Source organism: Anolis sagrei, chromosome 7 (assembly GCF_037176765.1).
Source record: "Anolis sagrei isolate rAnoSag1 chromosome 7, rAnoSag1.mat, whole genome shotgun sequence".
Classification (NCBI taxonomy): Eukaryota; Metazoa; Chordata; class Lepidosauria; order Squamata; family Dactyloidae; genus Anolis; species Anolis sagrei.
The window spans coordinates 20,802,278-20,826,902 of record NC_090027.1 but is presented as its reverse complement, the minus strand read 5'-3'; the positions used below and the strand labels follow the sequence as shown (position 1 = coordinate 20,826,902).

At 41.1% G+C, this 24,625-nt stretch overlaps 1 protein-coding gene and 1 non-coding gene across 8 annotated transcripts; both read right to left on the bottom strand.

Moving 5' to 3' along the window:
• Positions 1-211: 211 nt before the first annotated feature.
• On the bottom strand, positions 212-22,752 carry TIA1 (TIA1 cytotoxic granule associated RNA binding protein). 7 transcript variants are annotated; one of them, XM_060787163.2, is made up of 13 exons: positions 22,480-22,750; positions 17,516-17,612; positions 16,845-16,943; positions 16,270-16,324; positions 16,062-16,094; positions 14,768-14,855; positions 8,664-8,739; positions 7,368-7,476; positions 6,959-7,054; positions 6,264-6,348; positions 5,809-5,932; positions 5,511-5,653; positions 212-2,686 (listed from the first exon to the last, which is right to left on the bottom strand). In XM_060787163.2, the coding sequence occupies exons 1-13, from the start codon at positions 22,503-22,505 to the stop codon at positions 2,539-2,541; spliced, it is 1,179 nt and encodes a 392-aa protein (XP_060643146.1). In that variant the 5' UTR covers positions 22,506-22,750; the 3' UTR covers positions 212-2,538. The 7 variants fall into 7 exon arrangements, with proteins under 7 accessions (XP_060643146.1, XP_060643147.1, XP_060643148.1 ...); XM_060787164.2 differs by having other exon boundaries at positions 5,511-5,650; XM_060787165.2 differs by lacking the exon at positions 16,062-16,094.
• A 288-nt stretch (positions 22,753-23,040) lies between these two features.
• On the bottom strand, positions 23,041-23,111 carry TRNAG-CCC (transfer RNA glycine (anticodon CCC)). Its single transcript has one exon. It is a non-coding gene; the product is annotated as a tRNA-Gly (tRNA).
• Between the last annotated feature and the right edge of the window lie 1,514 nt (positions 23,112-24,625).

Genomic DNA, 24,625 nt, shown 5'->3' with positions numbered 1-24,625 from the left:
CACTTCTATTTCTTACAGGATGCCAAAACTGCCCATGTGTAATGATGTAAGTCTCTATAAGTTACGTACCAATTTACAACCCAGAACGGATTAACGGTCTTGACTGTACAGATGCTGAAGTGATGTGAGGTTTGAGAATGGACCCAGTGGAATACAGAGAAGTCCTCACGTTCCTTTCCTTGAAAGGCCACACACCAAAGGAGACGTTCGATGAGATGAAATAGATTTATTGTGAGGATTCCCCATCACATGATGGAGTCAAGAACTGGCATCATCCATTCCAATGTGGTCGGACTTTGGTGGAAACAGCTCCAATTCTAGGGCCACCCCACTCTGCTATTGATGAGCACACCATTTAGCAAGTAGAGGTTGCCATTTTGGAAAATTGCCCCATAACCATTCACCACATAGCCCAAAATGTCAATATGTGTGGGCTTCATGGAAAAAAATCACCCAAGACCATCTTCACATGTAGAAGGTATGCGCTTGCTGGGTCCCTCGGCTGCTCACACCTTTCCAGAAGCAGGAACAAGTTGAATGCTCTCAGGCTCTCTTGACAACGATGTGCCATGGAACCAGGAGGACTTTTTCAACAGACTGATCACACAGGATGAAATCTGGGTCCATCAATCGGATCCTGAGACTAAAGTGCGGTTGATGCAATGGAAGCATCATGACTCACCACCTCCAAAGAAGGCACGTGTCCAACTCTCGTCAGGCAAGGTCATGTTCACAGTATTTTGGGACCAGCACGGAGTTGGATGGATGGATTTCCTAGCAAAGGGGACCAAGATCAGTGGGGCAGACTAGGCTTCACTGTTGCGCACATTGCAGAAGGCCATCCAAACCAAGAGACAGTGAGGAATGTTCATCAAAGGTGTCCTTTGCCTTCTGCAAGACAATGCACCAGTTCACAACTCACCTGTTGCGCAAATGGAAGCATGCTCCTATTTGGCTAGGAAAGTCGACTGCATCTCCCTCATTCACCTGACCTCGCATCATCGGACTTCCACCTCTTTCCAACAAGGAAGTTATTTTTGAAGGGAAAGCATTTCTTAGGTGATGAGACTCTGATTTCCGAAGTCACAAGACTTTTGGAGCAACCTGTCGGCTTCTCTAAGCAAGGTGTTGACAGTTGCTTCAAAAGATGGGAGAAGTGTGTGTCCCGAGGTGGCACCGATGGAGGGAAGGACTCAGAATGGGGCCAAGTTTCACTGTTCTCCATCCACAGGAAGTGGGTCAGGAGAAATCTTTAATGAACACCCCTTGTAGCTCTACATGGTAAATCAAGTCAAGCTTACCTCAACTCAAGTCGAAAAGTCCACTAACAGTTAAGACCAAAGTTATTCTCTATTATCTCTGGCGGGGCAAAGAAACGAGAGCGTGGCATGTTTGGTTAATTCAAAGTCTAACAATGTATTCGAGATTCACATGCAAAAGCCAAAGCCAAAATCATTGAACTCTTCTAAGATCTTACTCTTTAAAGTCACATAGATCTTTTTCCTGCCTCTTTCAAAAGAAAGAGGCATACAAAAGCAGAGCGACTCCTGTGAAAAAATATTAAAATCTGCCGAAAGATTTTACATGATAAAAGGAGTACATGTCAATGTAAAAACGGACAGGTATTTAAAAAGCTGGTTTTGTAAGAATGTGTTAACATTTTAATCATAACGACGTCTGAAACCAGGCTGAAGTTCACCAGTGAAGTAAACTCAACAGGGATTTTTTTTTATCCCAGGCACCTTCCCACATTGAACAAAAGCAACAAGACAAAAAAAGGGTTGGATCCAAACGCAGAGAGAGCTCTGTACAACTACTTCCTGTGTGTCAATGACAACTTCCCCCCTTCTGCCACTCTCCTATTTTTAATAATTTAAACAGCTGACAGTAAGGCAAAAATCCACTTGGTTGAAAAATGTCTAGATACAAAATAATGTAAACCAATAAGTTATATTTGAAACCCCAGTATAACAAAAGCGAGAGGAGATGGACACTTTATACAACAGGCTCTCTCTTTAAAACAGAATTGTGCACAAGCTGAAGATTGCGACAAACAAACCTTCAGGGTTCACACAGTTTTGGCGTGTTATTATTTTTTTTGTTTGTACAACTTCTTTCATATACATTTTGTTTAAAGTCATACCAGGAATGCAAACTAGAACTGCACGCTACTTACTTCAGTGGAAGAAAAAAAACCAAACAAGTTTTGATATTGTGCAATTTCCTGCCCCAGTCTAAAAAGTGGCAGAAATCCCTGCATTGGTTGTGTTTCAAACAAAGATCTTTACGAAACACATCTCGAAAAGAGGAAAAGAAGGCAAAAGTTGGCAGATATCCAGCATCTAGTATTTTTTTTCCTTGTGTGTTTAAAAAAAATGTGGACAACAAAGTTTCATGATTAAAAATAAATACTGTTTTGACTTTTGCACTGACTTGATTGGATAGATTGTTTGGAAGTAAACAAAGGATTTACACTGCTCCGTCTATAGCCTCCAAGCCGCCGTTGTTCTGTTCCAGAGTCCTTCGCTTGCTCTCCCCTCACTGCGTCTCAAAGCCGGCCATCCGATATCCAGTTTGACTCGTCAAAACACTTCCGTTCTGCCCTTGGGGCGGGGGAGGGGGCGGAGGAGGAGGGGGCGGCACTCCGTAATTGGCCCCCATCCAGGCGGGAGAAGACTGCGTCTGGCTGCAGGGAGGAAAGGGGGGGGGGAGGGAGAGGGAAGATTTTCAGCCAGGCAAAGGGGTTGGAGCTGGAGTTCAGCAAAGAAGGCGCAAGACCTTGCAAAGCTACAATTCCCAGGATCTCACCTCATTTGAGCCAAGGTCATTTGAATGGTCAAGATCTTGCTAAGAAAATTTACACTATGTGTTGGAAATGATTGGAAAGCATGCCATGCACAGCCCTATTCCAAAAAGAATGCATCAATAACGCACATGGCATTGGGTTGGAAACGATTGGAAGGTACACCATGCAAAACCCTATCCCAGAAATAGTGCATGTATCAATGACACACATTGTTGGAAACAGCAACCTTCCAAGCCGCCACTAACTGTTGTAAGTGTGTATAATTGTTAACCTATATAGTATGTACATTTTGGTTTGCCAGTTTGATTGTACCTCTTTGGTGTGGAAGGGGCTTCAGATACAGGACTCCATTTTTGTTATACAGTATGCCTTTAGACATCAATGCAAGTGGATGCAGTTTGTCTCTTTTCAGACTTCAGTGAGTACAGTTATACAGTTTTGGACTATATCTATATGCTAAAGACATAGGACTAGGGACTAATATGCTGAATATATACAAGACGTTTGTTAGCAAACCTGAGATGTTATTTTTAAAGAAGACTACTTTGTTATTGTCTCTTGAGTGCATGTTTTAAACAAGAGGTTTTCAAGGCAGTGTATATATTTTGGGCAATTACAACTGTAAAGAAACAACTATCCTCTGCTAACCCAATATATTTTTGTAGTGGCATGTCTTTATCCTTGGCAGTTTAAAGACATGGTTCTTCAGTTTAACAGCTGAGTTACCTGCGTGCCATTACATGAATGTTTGTGAATATCACTTGTTCAAAGAGTCGACTTATTATTATTTTTATTTATTTACGGCATTTATATGCCGCCCTTCTCACCCCAAAGGGGACTCAGAGCGGCTTACAAGATATATTTTCATACAATATATATTATTAGGATAGTACAATATCAGTATTATATATTACTATATTGCACTATACCATTATATTGTAATATTATTAATAATATTACATGTAATGCAAATATATAATTATAATATTGTATTATTATTACTAGTATCATATTGTATTAAATTATAATATTATAAATATTATATGTATATACAAAATACTATATTATATTATATTATATCTGCTCCCCTCTGTCTTCACTCTGGCCAGAGTAGCAGTTGGTGCCAGAGGGGATAGGGGCCTCCCAACTGATAATATAGGCAGAAGACAAGATGGAAATGTCTTCTTCTCCCCTCTGTCTTCACTCCGGCCAGAGCAGCAGTTGGATAGATTGTTTTGAAGTAAACAATCTAACAAAGGTCATGGTTTTCTTAACTAGTGGTTTTCAAACGGTGGTCTCCACATGTTTATGGAGATCCACATTTGCCAAACAGATGTGCCATCATTTTTATCTTCACAATAAGATTATGGTGCACTTATTTCCAATAGGTTATGGAATTTCCAATACAAGGAACGGAGTCAAGGTGCCTTGGGTCACAAAATTCAGTCAGGAAAGTCACATACGCAACAGCCTATCTGTCTATCTATCAGCAAAATTATGTATGCATATATGTTGGCTTGCCCATTTGTACCACAAAGGCTTCTGCATGGCTTGATGGATCTGGATCCAAACTGGCACACAGACTCTTCATGATCCAACGTTAAATAATTGAGGAGCTTGAACTTAAAAATAAACCTACTCCTTTGGGGCCCAGAGCAAAGAGAAAGTAAAGGAGGAAGAAAAAAAGATAAAGAAGTGGGAGGGAGGGAGGAATGATTGGAGAAGGAAAGAAAGAAAAGAAGGGAAAGAGAGGACAAAGGAAGGGAGGGAAGAAAGAGAAATAAGGGAAAGAAAAAAAGAGGGAGGGGGAGACAGAGGGGAAGAATTAACTGACAAAGGAAGAGAGAGAAGAAAAAGAAGGGAAAGTAAAGAAATGGAGGAAGGAGAAAGAGGGTAAGAATTAACTGACGAAGGGAGGGGAAAAGAAAAAGAAGGGAAAGGAAAGGAAGAGGGAGGAGATAGAGGAGAAGAATTAACTGGCAAAGGAAAGGAGGGGGGAAAAGAAGGAAAAGAAAGAGGGAGAAAGGGAGGAGAAAGAGGGTAAGAATTACCTGGCAAAGGAAGGGAGGGAAGAAAGAAAGAAAAAGGGAAAGGAAAGAAAGAGGGAGGAGACACAGGGGAAGAATTAACTGGCAAAGGAAGTGAGGGAAAAAAGAAAAAGAACGGAAGGGAATAAAAAGAAAGAAAAGGGATAAGGTGCTTGAGGGAAAGCAAGGGAAGAAAAGAGAGAGGGATAAGGTATATTATGAGGGAAAGGGGAGAAGGAAAGGAAGAGCCACAAACAAAAAGCAAACCCAGGCAATGCTAGTATTTAGAAAAGGCTGAGTGCCCTCAATAATAATAATACTAATAATAATAATAATCAACTTTATTTATACCACGCCACCATCTCCCCAATGGGGACTTGGAGCAGCTTACATGGGGCCAGGCCCAAACAACAATTACAATAAAGAAAACCAAAACACAACCGAAAACGCAAACAATAAACAGCATCATAATTACATAAAACATCAATGACTCCTCACTTCCTAAATACTGCCAGCAGCTTCACTGATTAAGAAACGTCACATGTCCAAGACCCACAAGACCTGTGGATTAATTAAGCAAAATGTTCACTGCAAGGATCAGTGACACAACATGCTGAAAGACTGTCCTGGCTGCAAGGATTTCTCAACACAGATGCCAGATGCAAAAAATGACTTACTTAAATCCCTGATTCCATGCCTGTCCATACATTCCATATGCCGGGACTTGCCAGCCGTTAGGCATGTACTGGCCGATCTGCTGCGCATTTCCATACCACTGGCCCCACTGACCGTAAGGAGGTGGATAACCCACTTGATTCTGCTTAAAAAATCAACATTGGACCATATTAGTGCATCAGACCATCTGAAATCCGTGCCCTTCAAAGCAAGACACTGTGTGCACTTCAAAGTGTGTAAACTCACACTACAAAGACTGTTAGGGCATTCTGGGTGGGGGAAGGCACACGGGTTTCTTACCTGTTGGATTGGATTGATCATATCTGGCGTCTCTTTGCCCCAGTAACATTTCACCACGTGTCCTTCTATAGTTGTGCCATTAACCGAAACAATTGCGTGGGCAGCACTTTCATGAGAATTGAACCTGTAACCGTACAAGGTACTCAGTCAGTCCCACCCACTCTCTCAGAAGGAAACGGCAGGGCTTCTCAAGTTCCCTTAAACTCTACATTCTTTGATCAAAAACACATACGACTGGAACTCTTGCGAAGGTTATAATAAAACCTAAATCTTCTGAGCCAAACCTTGGCAGACGTTGAAGTTCTACTGATACATTCTCAATAAAATCCACTGATTCCATGGATGTACAAGCTCAAATTCTGTTAGTTGGATATATAGGCTTAGTTGTACATCAAGCATAATCTAAGGGAAACTTCCCATCATACACACACATATAAAGGAAAACATATCCTTACCGCACAAAGGAGTACCCTTTATCTGGGAAGACCCGGATTTCCATTATTTGCCCAAATGGAGAAAACGTCTGGCGCATGAGCTGTTCTGCAAATCAGAAGACAAAAGGTAAAAGTCAAAACACATACCATATATACTCGAGTATAATCCGAGTTTTTTATCCCTCTTCAGGCTGAAAAAGCCCCCTCGACTTATACTCGAATCAAGGTTATTATTTATTATTTTACTCTGTTGTTGTTATTATTATTATTATTAATATTTTCCCTATTTATTATTGTTATTACATTTACATTATTTTACTCTATTATTTGTATTATTATTATTATTATTACATTTATTATTTTACTTTATTATTATTTTTACATTATTTTACTCAATTATTTTTATAATTACATTTATTATTTTACTTTATTATTATTACATTCATTATTTAACTCTTAATTATTATTGCAAGGATATGTAAGCACATTTACATTGAAGGTTAGAATAATGGTTGAATCAGAGTTGGACAGTCTTATCGATGGCATTGAATTGTTGCCAACACTGTGAACCACCCTGAGTCCCCTTCAGGGTTGAGAGGGCAGGATACAAATACCAGAAATAAATAAATAAATATTCGGGTCAGCTTATACTCAAGTATATATGTTAATTAAGAGCCTGCTTCTAAAGGCTGTTCAAAATTCATGACCCCTCACACCTGTTAGTCCTGAAGTAACGCCTCCGCAGTATACGGTGCAGTTGCTTGGGCTGGACTGATTCACAACATCGTCGTAGGAGAGCTGTTTGGCATTTGCTGTATGAAGAGGAATATATATATATATATATATATATATATATGATTTTCTCACAAGAGAAGTCCCCCCACTATCAGCAAGATCAAACACTAGTCCCCCACTATCAGCAAGATCAAACAAAACCTATTGCAATACATGAAACAAACATAGACAGGTAACATGCAGATTAAAATTCACCAATAATAATTGGAAGAACTTGATAGAGAGCATCAGACCTATGAAAGACCTATTAAAGCAGGGAACACTCTTTTGGATAGTCACTTCTGATAAGATACAGTGACGTTATAGGATTTTTAAATTCGACAGACTCACTCTCATATGTACTCTTTGGAGCCGGAGGTTTGCGGGTCGCCCAGTTTGTCCTAATTTGTCTCCCACCAAGCCACTGTCCTCCCATCTGCTGTATCGCATTCTCAGCATCCTGTCCAGAGAGGATGAAAATACATTTTCAGAGCTAGTTAACCTGAAATTTCCTAAAAGTCATCCTATACAGCAGACATCAACTAATGGTAATTCAGAACCAAATGTATGCTTGCATTACAGCAGGGATTCCCAACCTTTTTTTTTACCAGGGACCACTTGACCAGAGGGAGCCCCCAGTGGCGCAGTGGGTTAAATCCCTGTGCTGGCAGGACTGAAGACCTGGATTGCATGTTCGAATCCAGGGAGAGCGTGGATGAGCTTCCTCTATCAGCTCCATCTCCCCATTGCGGGAACATGAGAGAAGCCTCCCACAAGGATGGTAAAACATCAAAGCATCCGGGCGTCCCCTGGGCAACGTCCTTGCAGACGGCCAATTCTCTCACACCAGAAGTGACTTGCAGCTTCTCAAGTCGCTCCTGACACGAGAAAAAAAAACTTGACCAGAGACCACTTTGACCAGGGATCACTCTCCAACATTCGTACCAAAAGGGTTACGAATCACTTTTTGGTCAACTTTTAGATTTGGTTGGGTTATTTGGGGTGCTGATTCAGAAAATTGCATTGGATAGACCACATCAAATCAATTTCTAACAGCTGGCTCTTTTGCGAGCAGTCCTTTTGGCCACAGATTTCCCCAAAGTGATCAAATAATCTCATTAGGCGCATGAATGCTTCCAAAGACATTCAAAGCACCTACAGTACCCCAACAACCTCACATACTATTTCATAGGGAAAGGGGTACTGAAATGGTTAAAATAAACATAACCCGCAGTCTCTTGGCTTCACAATGATAAAGAGCTCAATCAGGTATAAGCAATTAGCCACATCGAACCATATTACATTCCAGTTTCCATCTCAGCCTCCCATCTACCACAGAGGCACATTTCATCCCACTCAAGAGGGGGGAAGAGGTCCTACATTCAACCTCAAAAGTACAATACAGAAAAATCCAGGAGAAAACTACAAGATCATATGCATGTACCAAATCTGTTTCCACCAGGGACAAGCAGGGGATTCAAACATTCCTGTGTTTAATATTGGAATCGATCCCCTTTGCATCCCAAGGGTTTAGATATGAACAGAAACAACTGACAGAGAGGTTCCTTCCATAATTTTAAGCTGCCAATTCTGCCCCAGAGGGGATGGGAACTGTGGGTTTGTGCCTTCTGCCTCTTGCTTTCTCACCCATTTATTGAAGAAAGAAACAAAGCCATATCCTTTAGATTTTCCCGTTGCCATGTCCTTAACCACCCGAGCGTCCCTGCAAAGGAAAGAGAAGGTCGGTTAAGCCCCGACAGGACAGGATCCAAGTGAAAATGTCTCACACGCAGCTCATTTCTCATGTTTCTCCTTTAACAAAACAAACTTCTTAAACATACCAGCAATATACAGTACAGTCAAAGCAATGTTTCCCTTTCACTAAAGTATTATCATACGATAGCAAGAACTTAAACTTAATAGTGTAAACATGCAAAATCAATAGCTTTCTTTTAAAGAAAAAAAACAACTATTTTACAATTGTTGGTTCACAGTTCAAAATGCTCTTACATACGGTTAAAAACACTACTACGCATGGTCAAAGCAGCTACTCAACGGAATAACTGAGGGCATGTAGCTGACTAGCATATTAGCGACCGGCTCTCTTTAACCATGCAATTTATAAACTTACTATTGGCCAACACATTCTACCTACTTATTAGAAATAGAAATAGAAAAAATGAAAAAATAGGAATTAAAAGGCATACGTCGCCTGTTAACTGAATTCTTTAATTTTCTCAGGTCAATTCGTTACCCCCTTTTTGGACTTGGGCAGCTGTAAATTTTGAGAAATTGACATTTTCAGAAATGGTTGCATTATGGAAGAAAATAAACACTAACATGTTCTTTCTTTTCTTTTACTATACACTATTAAATAATCGTTCTTAAAAACGGCATTCGTAATTAACAATCAAACAGGACTGATTGAAAACTACAAAGTATATAAAGTAAAAAATGTATAAAAGGAAATAGAAAAACTACAACGTTTGTCCACTGTGAACTGTAGCTTGCAGTTAGCCATGGCATTGCTCTCCGTTCTTCAGAGACATTCTGCAAAATAACCAGAGCCCTATTATTTGAGATTGAGTTAAAAAAAAAAGACAAAGACCCAGCTACAATAGCTAAACCCCACTGGTGGCCTGTTTACCCATCTACTATTAACCAAATGTACCTAAATTCACACGCAAGAGGTTCCCAAACACAAAAGCCTGCTTCACCCTCCCCAACCCACTAGAATCAAGCACTAAACACACACACAGAATATCCCAGAATAGAGCCAGTAAGAAAGCCATGCAGTGTAAACTGAGGAGTCTGATCCATTTAGCAAATCTATGAGAGGTGTTATGGCATCAGAAGATCTTCAAAACCATTTCAACATATACACATTCATTGCAGAAATGTGATTGTAGGAAAAGAACTAAATAATCTAGAGATTGCTAAGACTAATCCTACTGGACTTCAGTATATCTTAAGTGGCTACTCCACAGAAACCAAAAGAACCTGGCTTTATTTTAAAAAGTAGAGATACACCTCAGAAGTATCATTTGTCTAAGTTACAGCTAAATGACAAATAGGGTTGAAAATAGTTTCTTTTGTAATCACATCGATGGGTATTCTCCACACATCCTAAAATGTAAATACTTACCCTTATAATTCTTAGAAAATAGACTCCGAAAGACAAACCAAGCAAGCCACAGAAGGTGAACCCATTTACATAATACTGAATAATTATGAAGTGGTAACTACGCATTAGCATATTTATTTATTTATTTACTGTATTTTTACCCCGCTCTATCTCAACCCTGAAAGGACTCAGAGCGGCTAAGAAAATATGAATTCTCACTGTTACAACATTATTTGAATCAATACTAATTATATTTTCAAGAACAACCAGTGGACTATTTAAAACACCTCCAAAGTAATGACTGACTAAAAAAAAAAACACTTACCACCACCAACACAACAAGACTAATGGGCCTTTTGGTTTGTTTTTCCCTTTTAAATATGACTTTTTTTTTCTTTTTCTTCCTTTTAAACTTTATATCTAGGCATTATACAATTAGAATTACAACTCAGCTAGGAAAACCAATACTTTGACCACTTACTGGAATCTGGAATACTTTCACAAGTTTTAACTGTATTAATTAAGAGCCATACTAAATCACAAATTGAGAGAAAAGTGCAAGATAAATTAATTACATGAAATTAGTAAATAAATAGAAAGTTTCAAGCTTCTAAACCAGGTAAATTATTTGACACAGGTGTATGCTTTGACTGAAAGTGAAGAAACAGAGCAGAACACTGCAGATGTGAAACTGTGAACATATTTTAGTGATGCTTTGCTTTTCCTTCTTCTTCCAAGGAAAAGCAGGAATATTTGGAAACAGGGACGGAAAGACAACTTGACATGCAAACACTGTGGGAAGGGCCTGCAAGCTGCCCACAACCTTTTTCTGGGAAGTAGAGGGAAGGATCCATGTCCCATCAATGGCCAACATGGTTTCCTTTCTTGAGGGAGAATATTTAAATGGTCCTTTTCGATCCCTAATGTTTATTTTACCTGCCTCAATCTTAGTTCACTTGTGTATGTAAACTGCAGCATAAAAAATCTGGCAAAAATAAACAAAGACACAGGACCATCCAAGAGAGCCGAAGAACATCAGTAGCAGGGAGCTTGGAGGAAAAGGCAGTGTTTGTCTGCTGCAGGCTGCCTTTGAGCTCAGCTTCTGGTGACTGGCTCCTTACAGACACAGGCCCTGACTGCCTGGCTGAAGCAAGGCCCACCAGACACACCTGCTGCCTCCAGAGGCTAGGTCATAAAAGGAGGAAGCAAGTGGGGCCTCAGTCACACAGCACCATCCAAGAGAGCCAAAGAAGACTTTAAGATCATGACAGGGGGAGGGCCTAGTAGGGTGTATCATGATGCTGCTAGAATAGTGGTGGACTGCGATGCTACTACTTGACCTAGACTTGAGAAACACTATTATGCAAGTTTGACAAGTGACAAAATACAGTCTAACATCCTATCACGACACAGTTAGAAATGAAGCAGCCGAATGATGATTAAGACATTGGTGCAATGCATTATTTGTGTATGGGGTTATTATGTTTTAATATGAAGTTGACACTTCGCACCTTGTGAAATGATGGCAGTTTTATCTACTGTTGTTTTAAAATTCTATTATTTTGTTTTTATGCTACATGTGTTGAAGGCGGTTGTTATAATTTTATGTGACTTGTTTTATACTTTTGTGTCATTTTTATCTGTTGTATGTTATATGTGCACCCTGGAGTGCCTTGTAAGCCGCCCCGAGTCCCTTTGGAGAGATGGTGGCGGGATATAAAAAATGTTTATTATATGTTTAATGGTTTTAAATTATATTAATGTCTATTTTTCTATGTTATTTTTTTGGTCTGTATAATTAGACACTGAATTTTTGCCTAGATGTATTGTCGAAGGCTTTCATGGCCGGAATCACTGGGTTGTTGTAAGTTTTTTCAGACTATATGGCCATGTTCTAGAGCAGTGGTTCTCAACCTGGGGTCCCCAGATGTTTTTGGCCTTCAACTCCCAGAAATCCTAACAGCTGGTAAACTGGCTGGGATTTCTGGGAGTTGTAGGCCAAAACCATCTGGGGACCCCAGGTTGAGAACCACTGTTCTAGAGGAATGCCTCTAGAACATGGCCATATAGCCTGAAAAAACCTACAACAACCCCTTTTGCCTAGATGTATGTTGCACACCACTCTGAGTCCCCTGCGGGGTTAGAAGAGCAGGATAGAAATGAAGTAAATAATAATTTGAAGTGCAGCTATTCTGAACCAAATCACTTCATATAAAGCCTGCAGAAGATCAGTGCATGATGCTAGCAGCAATCTAACTTTAGGAGGGAATATTGCCAGTGCTCTCAATTTGAACTGAAGTGCTAGCCAATTAAATGCCTGACATTTCTGAGAGAAACAGACACTTCAACTTAATACATTTAATCCTGTGACGTTATCACACTAGAGAATAAACCTGCCTCCTGCAGAATTCTGGGGTTTGTAGTTTAGGGAGGTGCCTTTAACAGCCTCACTAAACAACAAACCCCAGAATTCTGCAGGACGCAGAAACCAGATTTTAAGTGTATTCATTCCCTAATGTGATGAGCTAGCTGGAGTTGGAAACATGCAGCCTTGCAGATGACATTGGACTTGTCAGCATAGGAACAGACTGCTGCGGGTTCCCAACCGATGGAAGCAGAACTCCTTAAGAAACAAATGGCTTATCCATCCATCCCCAGTCTTTCAATCTATCTTTTTACTACCAGGGGGGCCACACAGATAATTTCACTAAAAGGACCAATGTGCCTGATGCGGCTGAGGGGGAAAAGGAAAGGGCCTGAGGCCAGGAATTATGGGAGTTGAAGTCCAACACACCTGAAGGTCCAAGGTTTGCCCATGCCTGGGCTAGAAGGAATAACTACAAGCTAATGTTTCTTTAGGAGGCTTTTTAAAAAATTCTCCTTCCCCTTCCATCCAAGATTGTTTGTTCTCAACTCATGCCAGCAACCTGCAGTGCTCTGGACAACATCCCAGACCAGGCAGCCTTGCAGCAGTAGCTAGAGATTGGACGGGAATACTTCAGCAGCTGGCACTCATTCATCCTTCCAGCAGGCCAAGAAGAGGTCGCCCATTGTGGTTCTGTCTGATGGGACAAGCAGGAAGGCCTCGTTCCAGAATACTTTCAGCAGCAAAAGACCTTCCCACTTTCAATTCACAAGCAAAGAGAAGATTGAGAGACAAGTCTAGAATCATAGAATCCTTGAGTTGGAAGAGACCTCATGGACCATCCAGTCTAACCCAATTGTGCCAAGAAGCAGGAAAATCGCACTGAAAGCACCCCTGGCAGATGGCCATCCAGCCTCTGCTTAAAAACCTCTAAAGAAGGAGTCTCCATCACACCCTCCGGGACAGAGAGAGAGAGTTCCACTGCTGAACAGCTCTCTCTCACAGTCAAGAAGTTCTTCCTAATGTTCAGGTGGTATTTCCTTTAATTATAGTAGTCTTAAGCCATTGCTCCATTGAATCCTAGTCTCCAGGGCAGCAGAAAACAGCCTGCTCCCTCCTCCCTATGACTTCCCCTCACCTCTTGATCCCTGGCCCTCATCATGTCTCCTCTCCACCTTCTCTTCTGAAGGCTAAACATGCCCAGCTCTTTAAGCCACTCGTCATAGGGCTTGTTCTCCAGACCCTTGATCCTTTGAGTCTCCCTATTCTGGATACATTCCAGTTTAGAGTCAACACATAAAAGGATGATCCACAGACAGAACATTACATCCTCCACTTACACCTCATCAGGCCTACGCAGCCATTACCAAAAGAAGAGACACATTCTTAAGTTGTAATTGTCACCTTTATAAAAATTGCAAGCCAAGCTTGGGGACAACCATGGGGAACAATCTGCTTCCCAAAGCCAATAGCTGGCACCAGACATATCCAACATGGCCAACAGAAGGACGATGGAAGTACCAAGCCGTTGGAAGTACCACTGACGCAACAGTGAAGGTTCTAATTCAGTGGTTCTCAACCTGTGGGTCCCCAGATGTTTTGGCCTTCAACTCCCAGAAATCCTAACAGCTGGTAAACTGGCTGGGATTACTGGAAGTTGTAGGCCAAAACACCTGGGGACCCACAGGCTGAGAACCACAGCTCTAATTAGATTCACTGTACAACTCATCAAAGGTTACCATGCCACTATTAGACTTCATTTCTGGGACTCACCACCAAGTCCCAAAGAAAGGTTTTTCCTAGAGACAAGCTAGTTGGTTATATCTACCCCTGCATAACTTTCATTTATAATAACTACATTGCAGAACAACCTATAGTTTATTTTATTTAATAGAGCACCCATTTCACAAAAAGCCAAAACTCCAATGAAAGCTAACCCACATTAAAGCTGCTTGAATGGAACTAAACATTTCCTTCTTGTAGTACGAAACCACTCAGCTTTACCACAGAAAACCCATGATCAAACATCTAATAATTAACCGTTATGAGATGGACACCCATGTTTGAAATAGGTTACTAATATGACATGAAAAGTATAGAAATCTCCTAAAGCAATGGCCCAAAAGGCTAGGTATTCACACTTAACTGAAAATGAACTGGATAAACTCTGAATATCTCTTTAGAGACCATAAGTAACTTCTAGTATCCTGACCCATTTATTATATTGCTTGCCCCCTATATCTGACATAAGACATTACTTACGATATTCTTCCAAATGGCGCAAAAGCTGCTTTTATATCTTCAGTTGTAATTTCGGGGCTGAGGTCTCCAACAAAGACATGGAAGTGGTCTTATCGAGAAAAAGAAAGAAATATAGAAGTTTGCAGAGTACACATGGAAATTCAGGGTACTTTCTTTTTAAACAATTCCCATACATCTGGAAACTACTCGAGAACTAGAATCCTTTTACCTATCAAACATCAAAATATATAATTGCTTAATATATAACCTTCATCAGATACAAGAGTACGAAAATGCAATTAGTTACAGGTAACTAGCATTTACTTTGATATTAAATTATTTGTCGAGATTCATAATGGTAATTATTTCAGTGAGAACTATATTCACTTAATTCAAAGCCAAAAAAATTACATTACAGTTTATTTTTAAAATGCTAGTATATTTATATACGATACATACATTTAACAAACTGAGCTAAATGTCTACTGGTTCCATGAACAAAACAGAGTAAGGCTTACACAAACCAGTATGGATAACTTAAGTTACAAACAGCTCAATCTTAAGTCATATGTTGTGAAGAACAGTCAAAAAGATACCTTGCATTGCAACAGTTTGATGTTAAAGCATTTGACAGTTTTCTGAAAAGCCAAAAGGATTTTGGTTGCCCAGCCTTTACACCATGTGAATCCATGTGAATTCAAAGTATGTGAAATCCATGAGCAAGTGAACTAAGACTGGAGGCAACAGAACGGAAACAGTAATCCCTTCATCATTTATGTTAGAACCATTTACATAAGATGCTGATAACAAAGATGTCATATCTAAGGTTTTCTTCATAGCCACATAAAGCTCAATTTCAATTATCACAATCTCTCTAATGGCTTCAACGCACACAGGACACTTTACAACAACGCCTTGGGAAGAGTCTGGTTAAATCCTCCCCCCGAAGTTTTGAAAGCTCTAAGGCCAGACAAGTAAAGGAGGCACACGCTGGGCTGCCCAGAGCAGAGCGGGGAAAGGGGTCAGTTGGGAGAACAACTGACACCCACAATGAACTTCTATGGTGCCTCATTAAGACAGCAGCCTTGAAGGAAGCTAGCCGCCTTGCCCTCACCAAGAGGGAAAGACCTCCTACAGCCAAAAGAAGCTCAATGGGGGGTTTAAGGGGCTTAAGAGTCAGCAACAAGTCCACATCCTGATCCATTTGAGAGGAGGGAGAAATCTGGTGGCAATAGGACAACCCCCCCAAATAGCTCCAGGCGGTTAGTGACTACCCCTGAGAGATTTCATTTTATGTTTAAGAAGATACAATTACCTTGTGAACGCAGTGTGTTGACAACGGTACTACCTGATGACAAAGATTAGATTTGTTCTTAAGTTTATTAACACAAACACATTAAATAATATCTTAGGATAATGATCAAAACAATAGGGTAAATATTTGCATGATGCTTTATTACTTAACGTTAAAAACACTTTTTGAGCAAATAAAGAGTAACTACAAAGAATCATGAGGGACTTACTGCTGGTATCTTTCTTCTGGCTGCTGGGAGTTGTGGCCCAGTTCACTTTGACCTCCTAGAAATGACATTTACTAGAATTATATTTCTGCAAATTATAACAGAAGTTTATGTAGCCCATAGTCCCTCAGGAACAATCTAACTTGATGTATCCAATGCTGGATAACTTTTCATGGAACTGCTGGATCCAGTGCAAACAGGAGCAAGGCATTTTAAAATATAGCTTTCTCATATTTGCTGAATAACTGACTTTTTTGATTGAAAATGTATGGCCACCAATGATATTAATCAAGTTACTGGAATTACACAAACTGAAGTAATCTAAGAGGGCACTTTATGGTTTACTGCGTGGCCAAAGCACTTCATTTTAAATTATGTGAAAATTAAGATAGTAGATTACATGGTTTAGAGTAAAACATTTGTTTACTTCTAAGTTCAAGGTTCAGTGACAGTAAAGGATTGAAACAGGGTAGTATTTTACCTTTGAAGTTTCTTCTTTTTATTAAAAAAAAGGCTGTTCAACTTAAACCTAAGTCCACACTTCTGTTCCACCTCGCCCTTTAGCACCAAGTACTTACCTTACCCATTATCTTCCTCCCATTCATGGCCGCTAAAGCTGCGGCTGCATGTCGATGCTCATAGAACTCCACAAAACAATACGGGTCATTGCCAGCTGTCTGTGTGAACAGGACACAGGTTGTCACTACTTAGCCTTTCCAGCTCTGTGTCACTCTTGGTTTATAAAAAATTTTTGACAAGTGAGCAATTCTAGGCTTAGTTACTCTCTTTTGCTGCTAAGGAGTAGCAAGGAGAAACTCCTAAAACAGCGACTCTAGTTCAAATCAAATCAATTCAAAATGATGAGTAAATTTTAGGCCTCTAAATGACTAGTAATTTAAGACAATACTTAAAATTCAAAAATACATTAAATTATCATTATCCCCATATTTATTTTTATTACATATAGAGATGTGATATCCCATGGACTTCAACAGGGCTTGCCCTGAGCAGACAAGTATCAGACTGAGCTGTACAGTTTCTATTTTCCACTTTTCCTAAGCTCCTATTACCTGTAACTAACTCTTGAGCTGAATTTGTTTCATCTCAATATCACAAAGTTTTTTAAAAACAGGCTAAGCCATGAAACAAAGTGAACATTCCAAACCTTGTTAAAATAGCAATATTCTAATATACTTTACTTCCAGGCTACCCCAATAAACTTGCAAAGGCAATGCATAAGTAAACTTACATCCATTATCATTTTGCAGTTCTTGCATGGTCCAATCTGGCTGAACAGCTGGAGAATTAGGGCTTCGGTGACATCTCTTGACAGATTTCCCACATAACTGCAAAATTTATATAGGTTTTAGACACGTTTGAATTCCAGCCTGACTTCCTTAATAAAAGGGGAAAGCAATCAAATTTGTGTGAAAATAACTTTCTAAAATAAATGACAAGATGTTCAGAAGACAAGACAGGAGGAGACCAAATACTGTGCTGACCCATGGCATGAAAATGCGTATCAGAGGAACTGAGCATTTCTCACCATTAATACACTTAGCATATTTGATTCCAGACACTCTCCAAAGCTTCCTCATCTTTAAAAGCCCAGATTCCTGAGTCCACATAATCTGAGAATAGTCTCACACATCCAATGTTTCTAATAATTAAAAACTGCCAATGAAATCTTTTGGAAGATTATATTGCATAAAAGCAGTCTCCTGCCATGCATTGTCGTGGTCTAGTCTGTGTATATGTGTTTTGTGTATTTGTGTGTGTATATATATATATATATATATTTGTGTATATATGTGTGTTTGCATATATGTGTGTGTGTGTGTGGTTTTGCTCATGCATTATAATGTATTTTTTTTTTGCTTTTAAAGTCTCTTCTGCTGTGTTTTTCAGTGTTCTTATGAATGATGGTCACTGGTTGGCCTGATACGTGTATTGTGTCCAAATTTGGTGTCAATTCGTCCAGTGGTTTTTGAGTTATGTTAATCCCACAACTGAACATTAGATTTTTATTTATATAGATGATGATGATGATGATGAAGAGCAGTTTTGATTCTGCTATGACAACTATTTTCAGTCATCAATATGGCTATTTGCATACAATCACCACAGGATGAGATTTAAAACAAAGGGCATGTTTTCTGCCTTCCTGTTCTAAAAGAAAGTGTGGAACACAATCAACACATTTCACAACTAAACATAATCATTAAAAGGGGGAAAGGGAAGGAAACAAAGTAATTCATAAACATACAAGAACAGGTGTTTCTATGTGGCATGCCATGTATCAATTATTCTTAACCAATACTCAAAGGTTGTTTCTCTTACATTTCGGTGATGCAAATATAACTAGCCAGGGTAATGAAATATATTTATTTTAAAATAGATTACATAGATGAATTCCTCCTATTCATTCCAAAAGGCAGTGTCATCCCTGATAAATACATGCAAAGAAAAAGGCATATTTTTCCTCTCACATTTTTCCTTCCCCCCCCCCCCCCCACCCCGAAATGGGACCCAAGCACTACTGCAACTATTAAACTAAGCCTCTTGCGGAGGAAGAATAACAGACACCCTTCAGGGGGGAGGCAAACAAGAACTGTGGGGCCAAAGGAGCCTCCCAGAGCTGTTATGCAAAAGCCTCCTTAAAACATCCTTTGTGGACTGGAAAGTGACAAGAGGGAATTTCAGAGGAAAATGAATTACCCCTAGGTCCCCCTTTGCACATGTCCCCAAACCCTGAAAGATGAATGGCAATGAAGATAATGATGAATATTCCTAGTGTATAACTCCTTTGCTATGTATGTATATTAACAAATCTCAAAAGCAACTGTGCTGAAAAAAAAAAGATTAGAATTAAACACATCATGTTGGTGTAGATCAAAAATAGAGCTGTAACTTTACTCAATCCTTCTTGGCATATTGATCAAGTTAACATGATATTGAAGTAATGAGGAATATATACATCTAGCTTTATATCTTTGTTCTATGTGTTTTGGTGTACGTATTTTATATTGGTGTTTTGATATATGTATTTCATTGTAGGTATTTCATGTTGAGGTGTTCTGACTGTTGTATGCTGCCTCGAGCCATTATGACGGGCAGATAACAAATACAAATATTATTATGATAATAAATGTGAGAGGAAGTTGAAGTGGCTTTAAAAGCTTTCTACAACATAACAGGCAAAGGTGGTATCAGGGGGAAAAAGAGATAACACATTGCCAACAGCCTGCTTAGGTAATTCAGGCAGGCTTCACCCTTGACCTTGCCTGGTAGTTCCTATGAAAAGTGGCCGAAGGAGATGGGGATGTTTAGCTTGGAGAAAAGAAGACTAAGAGGGTATGAAAGTCATGTCCAAACAGAATTATATCCCATTGAGGACAAGCTTGTTTCCTACTGCTCCAGAGACTGAGACACAACAGAGCAGTGGATTCAAATTGCAGAAGAGATTCCACCTAAATGTTAGGAAGAACATCCTGAAAGTAAGAGCCATTCAACAGTGGAGTATGTGGCCTGGAAGTCCAACAGAGCCCCCTTCTCTGGACGTCTTTACACAGAAGCTGGATGGCCACCTGTCAGGAGGGTTTAATTTGTATTTCCTGCTTCTCAGAAGGGAGCTGGACTGTATGGCCTTTGGGGTCTCTCTATTCCAACTCGCTGATTCTATGACTTTTGAATCAAAGCAAGTCAAAGCATTTGGATCCCATTCAGTCTTTGGGGGAGGAAGCTTTCCCTGGTTGCCCAGCAACACTCCATTAAGGTCTTCTGAGGCAAAGACGTATTATTAAAAACATTTCTATACAGCTCCAGCAGAGAGAACCTCAGTTAAAAGCAATGGATACTGAAGAAAAAGAGAAAACACATTGGAATAAATATGTCCACATTCCTTCTGAAGGACTGACAGCGAAGATGAGGACAGATGGGATCCAAAAATGTGGGGCCACCACAGAAAAGAGCTGATGCATCACTGGTAAACCTGACTGGAGTGGGAATACAATGGGAATTTGAGGGGAAACAATGGGCTTTTTTGTGGAAATAGGAGGAGAAGGGGGTCATTATAAGAGTTTTAAGGAGAATATGACAGGGTTTTGAAAGGAATCTGAGAATATGAGGGGAACACAACAGAATTGGGGGCATAAAGGGATTATTGTGGGGGTCATGAGAGGAATATGAAGGGAATATGAGGTAAATATGAGGGGGTTTGAGAGGAATTTGTGGAACATGAAGGGGACCTCAGAAACTATGAGAGGATTTTGAGGGTCAATGAAGGGAATGCAAAAGAAATCAGGGAACAGGCAAGTTATTATGGCAGTTATGAGGGGAATATAATGGGGTTTGGAGGGGGAATATGAGGGGAAATGAGAATATGAGCATTTGAGAGAAGCAAGAAAGAATGTGAGGGGATTTTGAGGGAACAGGGAGGAATTTCGGGGGGGAAATGTAATTTTTGAGGGAATATGATGTTAGAGGGAAGTCTGCAAACTAGACAAAGAGAAAGGGGATCTTTATGAGGGGAATGTGGTGGGCTTTTGAGGGGAATCTGAGGGGATTGGGGGGATCTGATGGAATTTGAGGTGATATGGGGGTCTTGAGAGGTATCTAAGGCAAAAAGGGGGTTATGGTGAGGGGAATTTCAGAGGAACATAAAATAAAGGCTTTTGAGGTGAATGTGAAGGAATATGTCAGGTTGTTGCGGGGATATGGGGTCCTGAGAGGTATCAATAATAATAATAATAATAATAATAATAATAATAATAATAATAATAATATAATTATAATAATAATAATACTTTATTTATATACCGCTCCATCTCCCCAAGGGAACTCAGAGCAGTTCCCAGGTAACATCACAAAGCATACAAAGTAAAAAACATGACCATAAGATTAACAAAACAAAATATAAGCATAAAAATTGTCGCTATAATCTAGGGAGAAAGGGGGATATTTTGAAGGTAATTTCAGAGGAATGTGGCTGGATTTTTTTGGGGGGGGGGGGGGAATTTTGGAAGGATCTTACATATTGGTTTTTGAGGGGAATGTGAAGGGGTATGGTGGGCAATTTGGGGGGATTTTGAGGGAATATGGCAGTCTTTTGATGGGATATGAGGTTCCTGAGAGGTATCTGGGGAGAAAGGTTATTATGAGGGGAATTTCAGAGGAATATGGCTGGATTTTGGAGGGAAATTTGAAAGGATATTCCATATGGGCTTTTGAGGGGAATGTGATGGAATATGGTGGGCAATTGAGGAGAATATGAGGGAATCTGGGGGGATTGTGAGGGAATATGGTAGGCTTTTGAGGGGATATGAGGGCCCTGGGGAGAAAGGGGGTTATTATGAGGGGAATTTCAGAGGAATATGGCTGGATTTTGGGGGGAAATTTGGAAGAATATTCCATTTGGGCTTTTGAGGGGAATGTGATGGGATATGGTGGGCAATTGAGGAGGATGTGAGGGAGTTTGGGGGGATTCTGAGGGAATATGGTAGGCTTTTGGGGCGATATGAGGGTCCTGAGAGGTATCTGGGGAGAAAGGGGGTTATTATGAGGGAAATTTCAGAGGAATATGACTCGATTTTGGGGGGAAATTTGGAAGGATATTCCATATGGGCTTTTGAGGGGGATATGAGGGGACTTGTGGGAATTTTGAGGGAATATGGCAGACTTTTAAGGAGATATGAGGGTCCTGAGAGGTATCTGGGGAGAAAGGAGATTATTATGAGGTTAATTTCTGATGAATATGATTCGATTTGGGGGGGGGGGGATTTGGAAGGATATTCCATATGGGCTTTTGAGGGGAATGTGATGGAATATGGTGGGCAATTTAGGACAATATGAGGGAGATTGGGGGGATTTTGAGGGAATATGGCGGGCTTTTGTGGCGATATGAGGGCCCTGAGAGGTATCTGGGGAGAAAGGAGGTTATTATGAGGGGAATTTCAGAGGAATATGGCTGGATTTCGGGGGGAATTTTAGAAGAATATTCCATATGGGCTTTTGAGGGGGATGTGATGGGACTTGTGGGGATTTTGAGGGAATATGGCGGGCTTTTGATGGGATATGGGGGACCCGAGAGGTATCTAAGGAGAAAGGGGGCTGTTATGAGGGGCTTTGGGGGGGGAGTTTCAGAGGAAGATGAAAACAGGGGCTTTTGAGTGGAACCTGGGGGGGCCTGGCCTGGTTCTGAGGGGCGGGACTCACAGGGTTTTGGGCATTTCGTCCTCCATGGTGAGGCGAGGCGAGGGCAATGGCGGGCCGAGTCCTCCCTCCCTTCCTCCGTCCGCCCGATCCGGGAGGCCTTCCTCCCTCGGGCCTCCTTCCTTCCTGCCTTCCTTCGCTGCCTTCCTTCCCCCGGGCGCCTTCCTTTTCCTCCTCCTCTTCCTCTCCTCCTTCCCCGCTCGCTCTTCCCAAGATGGCGCTGGCGGCAGAAAGGCCCCGGGCCGGCCGACGGAGAGGAAGGCCAAGGCGCATGCGCGGCGGCGGCAGCGTCGCGCGGGCGCCCGCCGACCCGGTCTGCGCATGCGCCTCGCGCGCCGAACCCGCCAATCAGAAACCGCTCCATAAAAATATCAAGAGGAAAGCCTCTCCTCGCGGGACTTCCAACTCTGCGCATGCGCTCTTGGGTATTTTATTATTTTATTTCATTGTATTATTTCGAGAGATATATTTGGTGTGGAATAATAATAATATCACAAACGAGCGCCTCCCCCATAATAATAAATAATAAAATTAAATAAACAATAAGTAAAAATAAAAAGCTTGTGCGCCGCCCGGGAATCGAACCCGGGTCGCAAGAATGGGAATCTTGCATGATACCACTACACCAGCGGCGCAGGCGTGGAACTCAGCCCAAAAACAGCTCCAAGAAGGATACCCCAAACCAGCCTCTAGATCAGGCATGGGCAAATTACCACCTGCTGCAATGCAACCCGAGCCCTGCCACATGCACAATGGAGGATCTCCTTGCAGCAACACCAGAGGCACTCCAAGTGGCCAGATACTGGTCAAAGGACATTTAATCAACTACCAAGATTGCACACTTTGTGTTTTGTTTGTTATAAAAATGCAATGCAACTGTTTGGTCTACTCCTGACACAATAGATAGATAAATAAATATGGGCAAATTTCTGGTGGAATGTGGCTTGTTGTGGAGACATGGCTTGGGGATCAAACTCCATTGGAGACCCCTTTCCCCATTATTATGCTACTATCAACTTTAGAGGGAGAAAATGTGGAGGCCGTGACAGGCTTTGTATTTCTAGGCGCAAAGATTACTGCAGACGCAGACTGTGGCCAGGAAATCAGAAGACTCTTACTTCTTGGGAGGAGAGCAATGTCCAGTCTCGATAAAGTAGTGAAGAGCAGAGACATCAGACTGGCAACAAAGATCCGCCTAGTCAAAGCCATGGTATTCCCTGTAGTCACCTACGGATGTGAGAGCTGGACCTTAGGGAAGGCTGAGCGAAGGAAGATCGATGCTTTTGAGCTGTGGTGTTGGAGGAAAGTGCTGAGAGTGCCTTGGACTGCGAGAAGATCCAACCAGTCCATCCTCCAGGAAATAAAGCCCGGCTGCTCACTGGAGGGAAGGATACTAGAGACAAAGTTGAAGTACTTTGGCCACATCATGAGGAGACAGGAAAGCTTAGATGCTGGGAAAAATGGAAGGAAAAAGGAAGTGGGGCCGACCAAGGACATGATGGATGGGATCCTTGAAGTGACTGGGTTGGCCCTGAAGGAGCTGGGGGAGGTGACGGCTGACAGGGCACTTTGGCGTTGGATGGTCCATGAGATCACGAAGAGTCAGAAGAGACTGAACAAGTGAACAACAACAACAATCTTGTGCTTAATCATGGTATATTATTTTGGGCTTGGTCTTATGATAGCCACCCCGAGTTCTCTTTGGGGAGATGGTGGCGGTTATAAATAAATATTATTATTATTATTATTATTATTATTTGAAACACAACAAGATGAGTCCACAGCAAACACTCTGCTGGCTGTTGAATTGGATCACACGTCAGACACTTCCCAAGTGTCTACGACTGTGTGATGTATTGGCGAATAATGCGTGCAGATCCCAGTAAGGTGGCCTTTTGCAGCTGGCAGATGGTAATTTTGTCAGCGCCGATTGTGTTTAAGTGCAGGCCAAGGTCTTTAGACACTGCAACCCGTGTGCCGATCGCCACTGGGACCACCTTGACTGGCTTGTGCCAGAGTCTTTGCAGTTTGATCTTTAAATCCTCATATCATGTCAGCTTTTCCAGTTGCTTCTCTTCAATCCTGCTGTCACCTGAGATTGGGACATCGACAATCCATACTTTGTTTTTTAACATGATTGAGAGGTCAG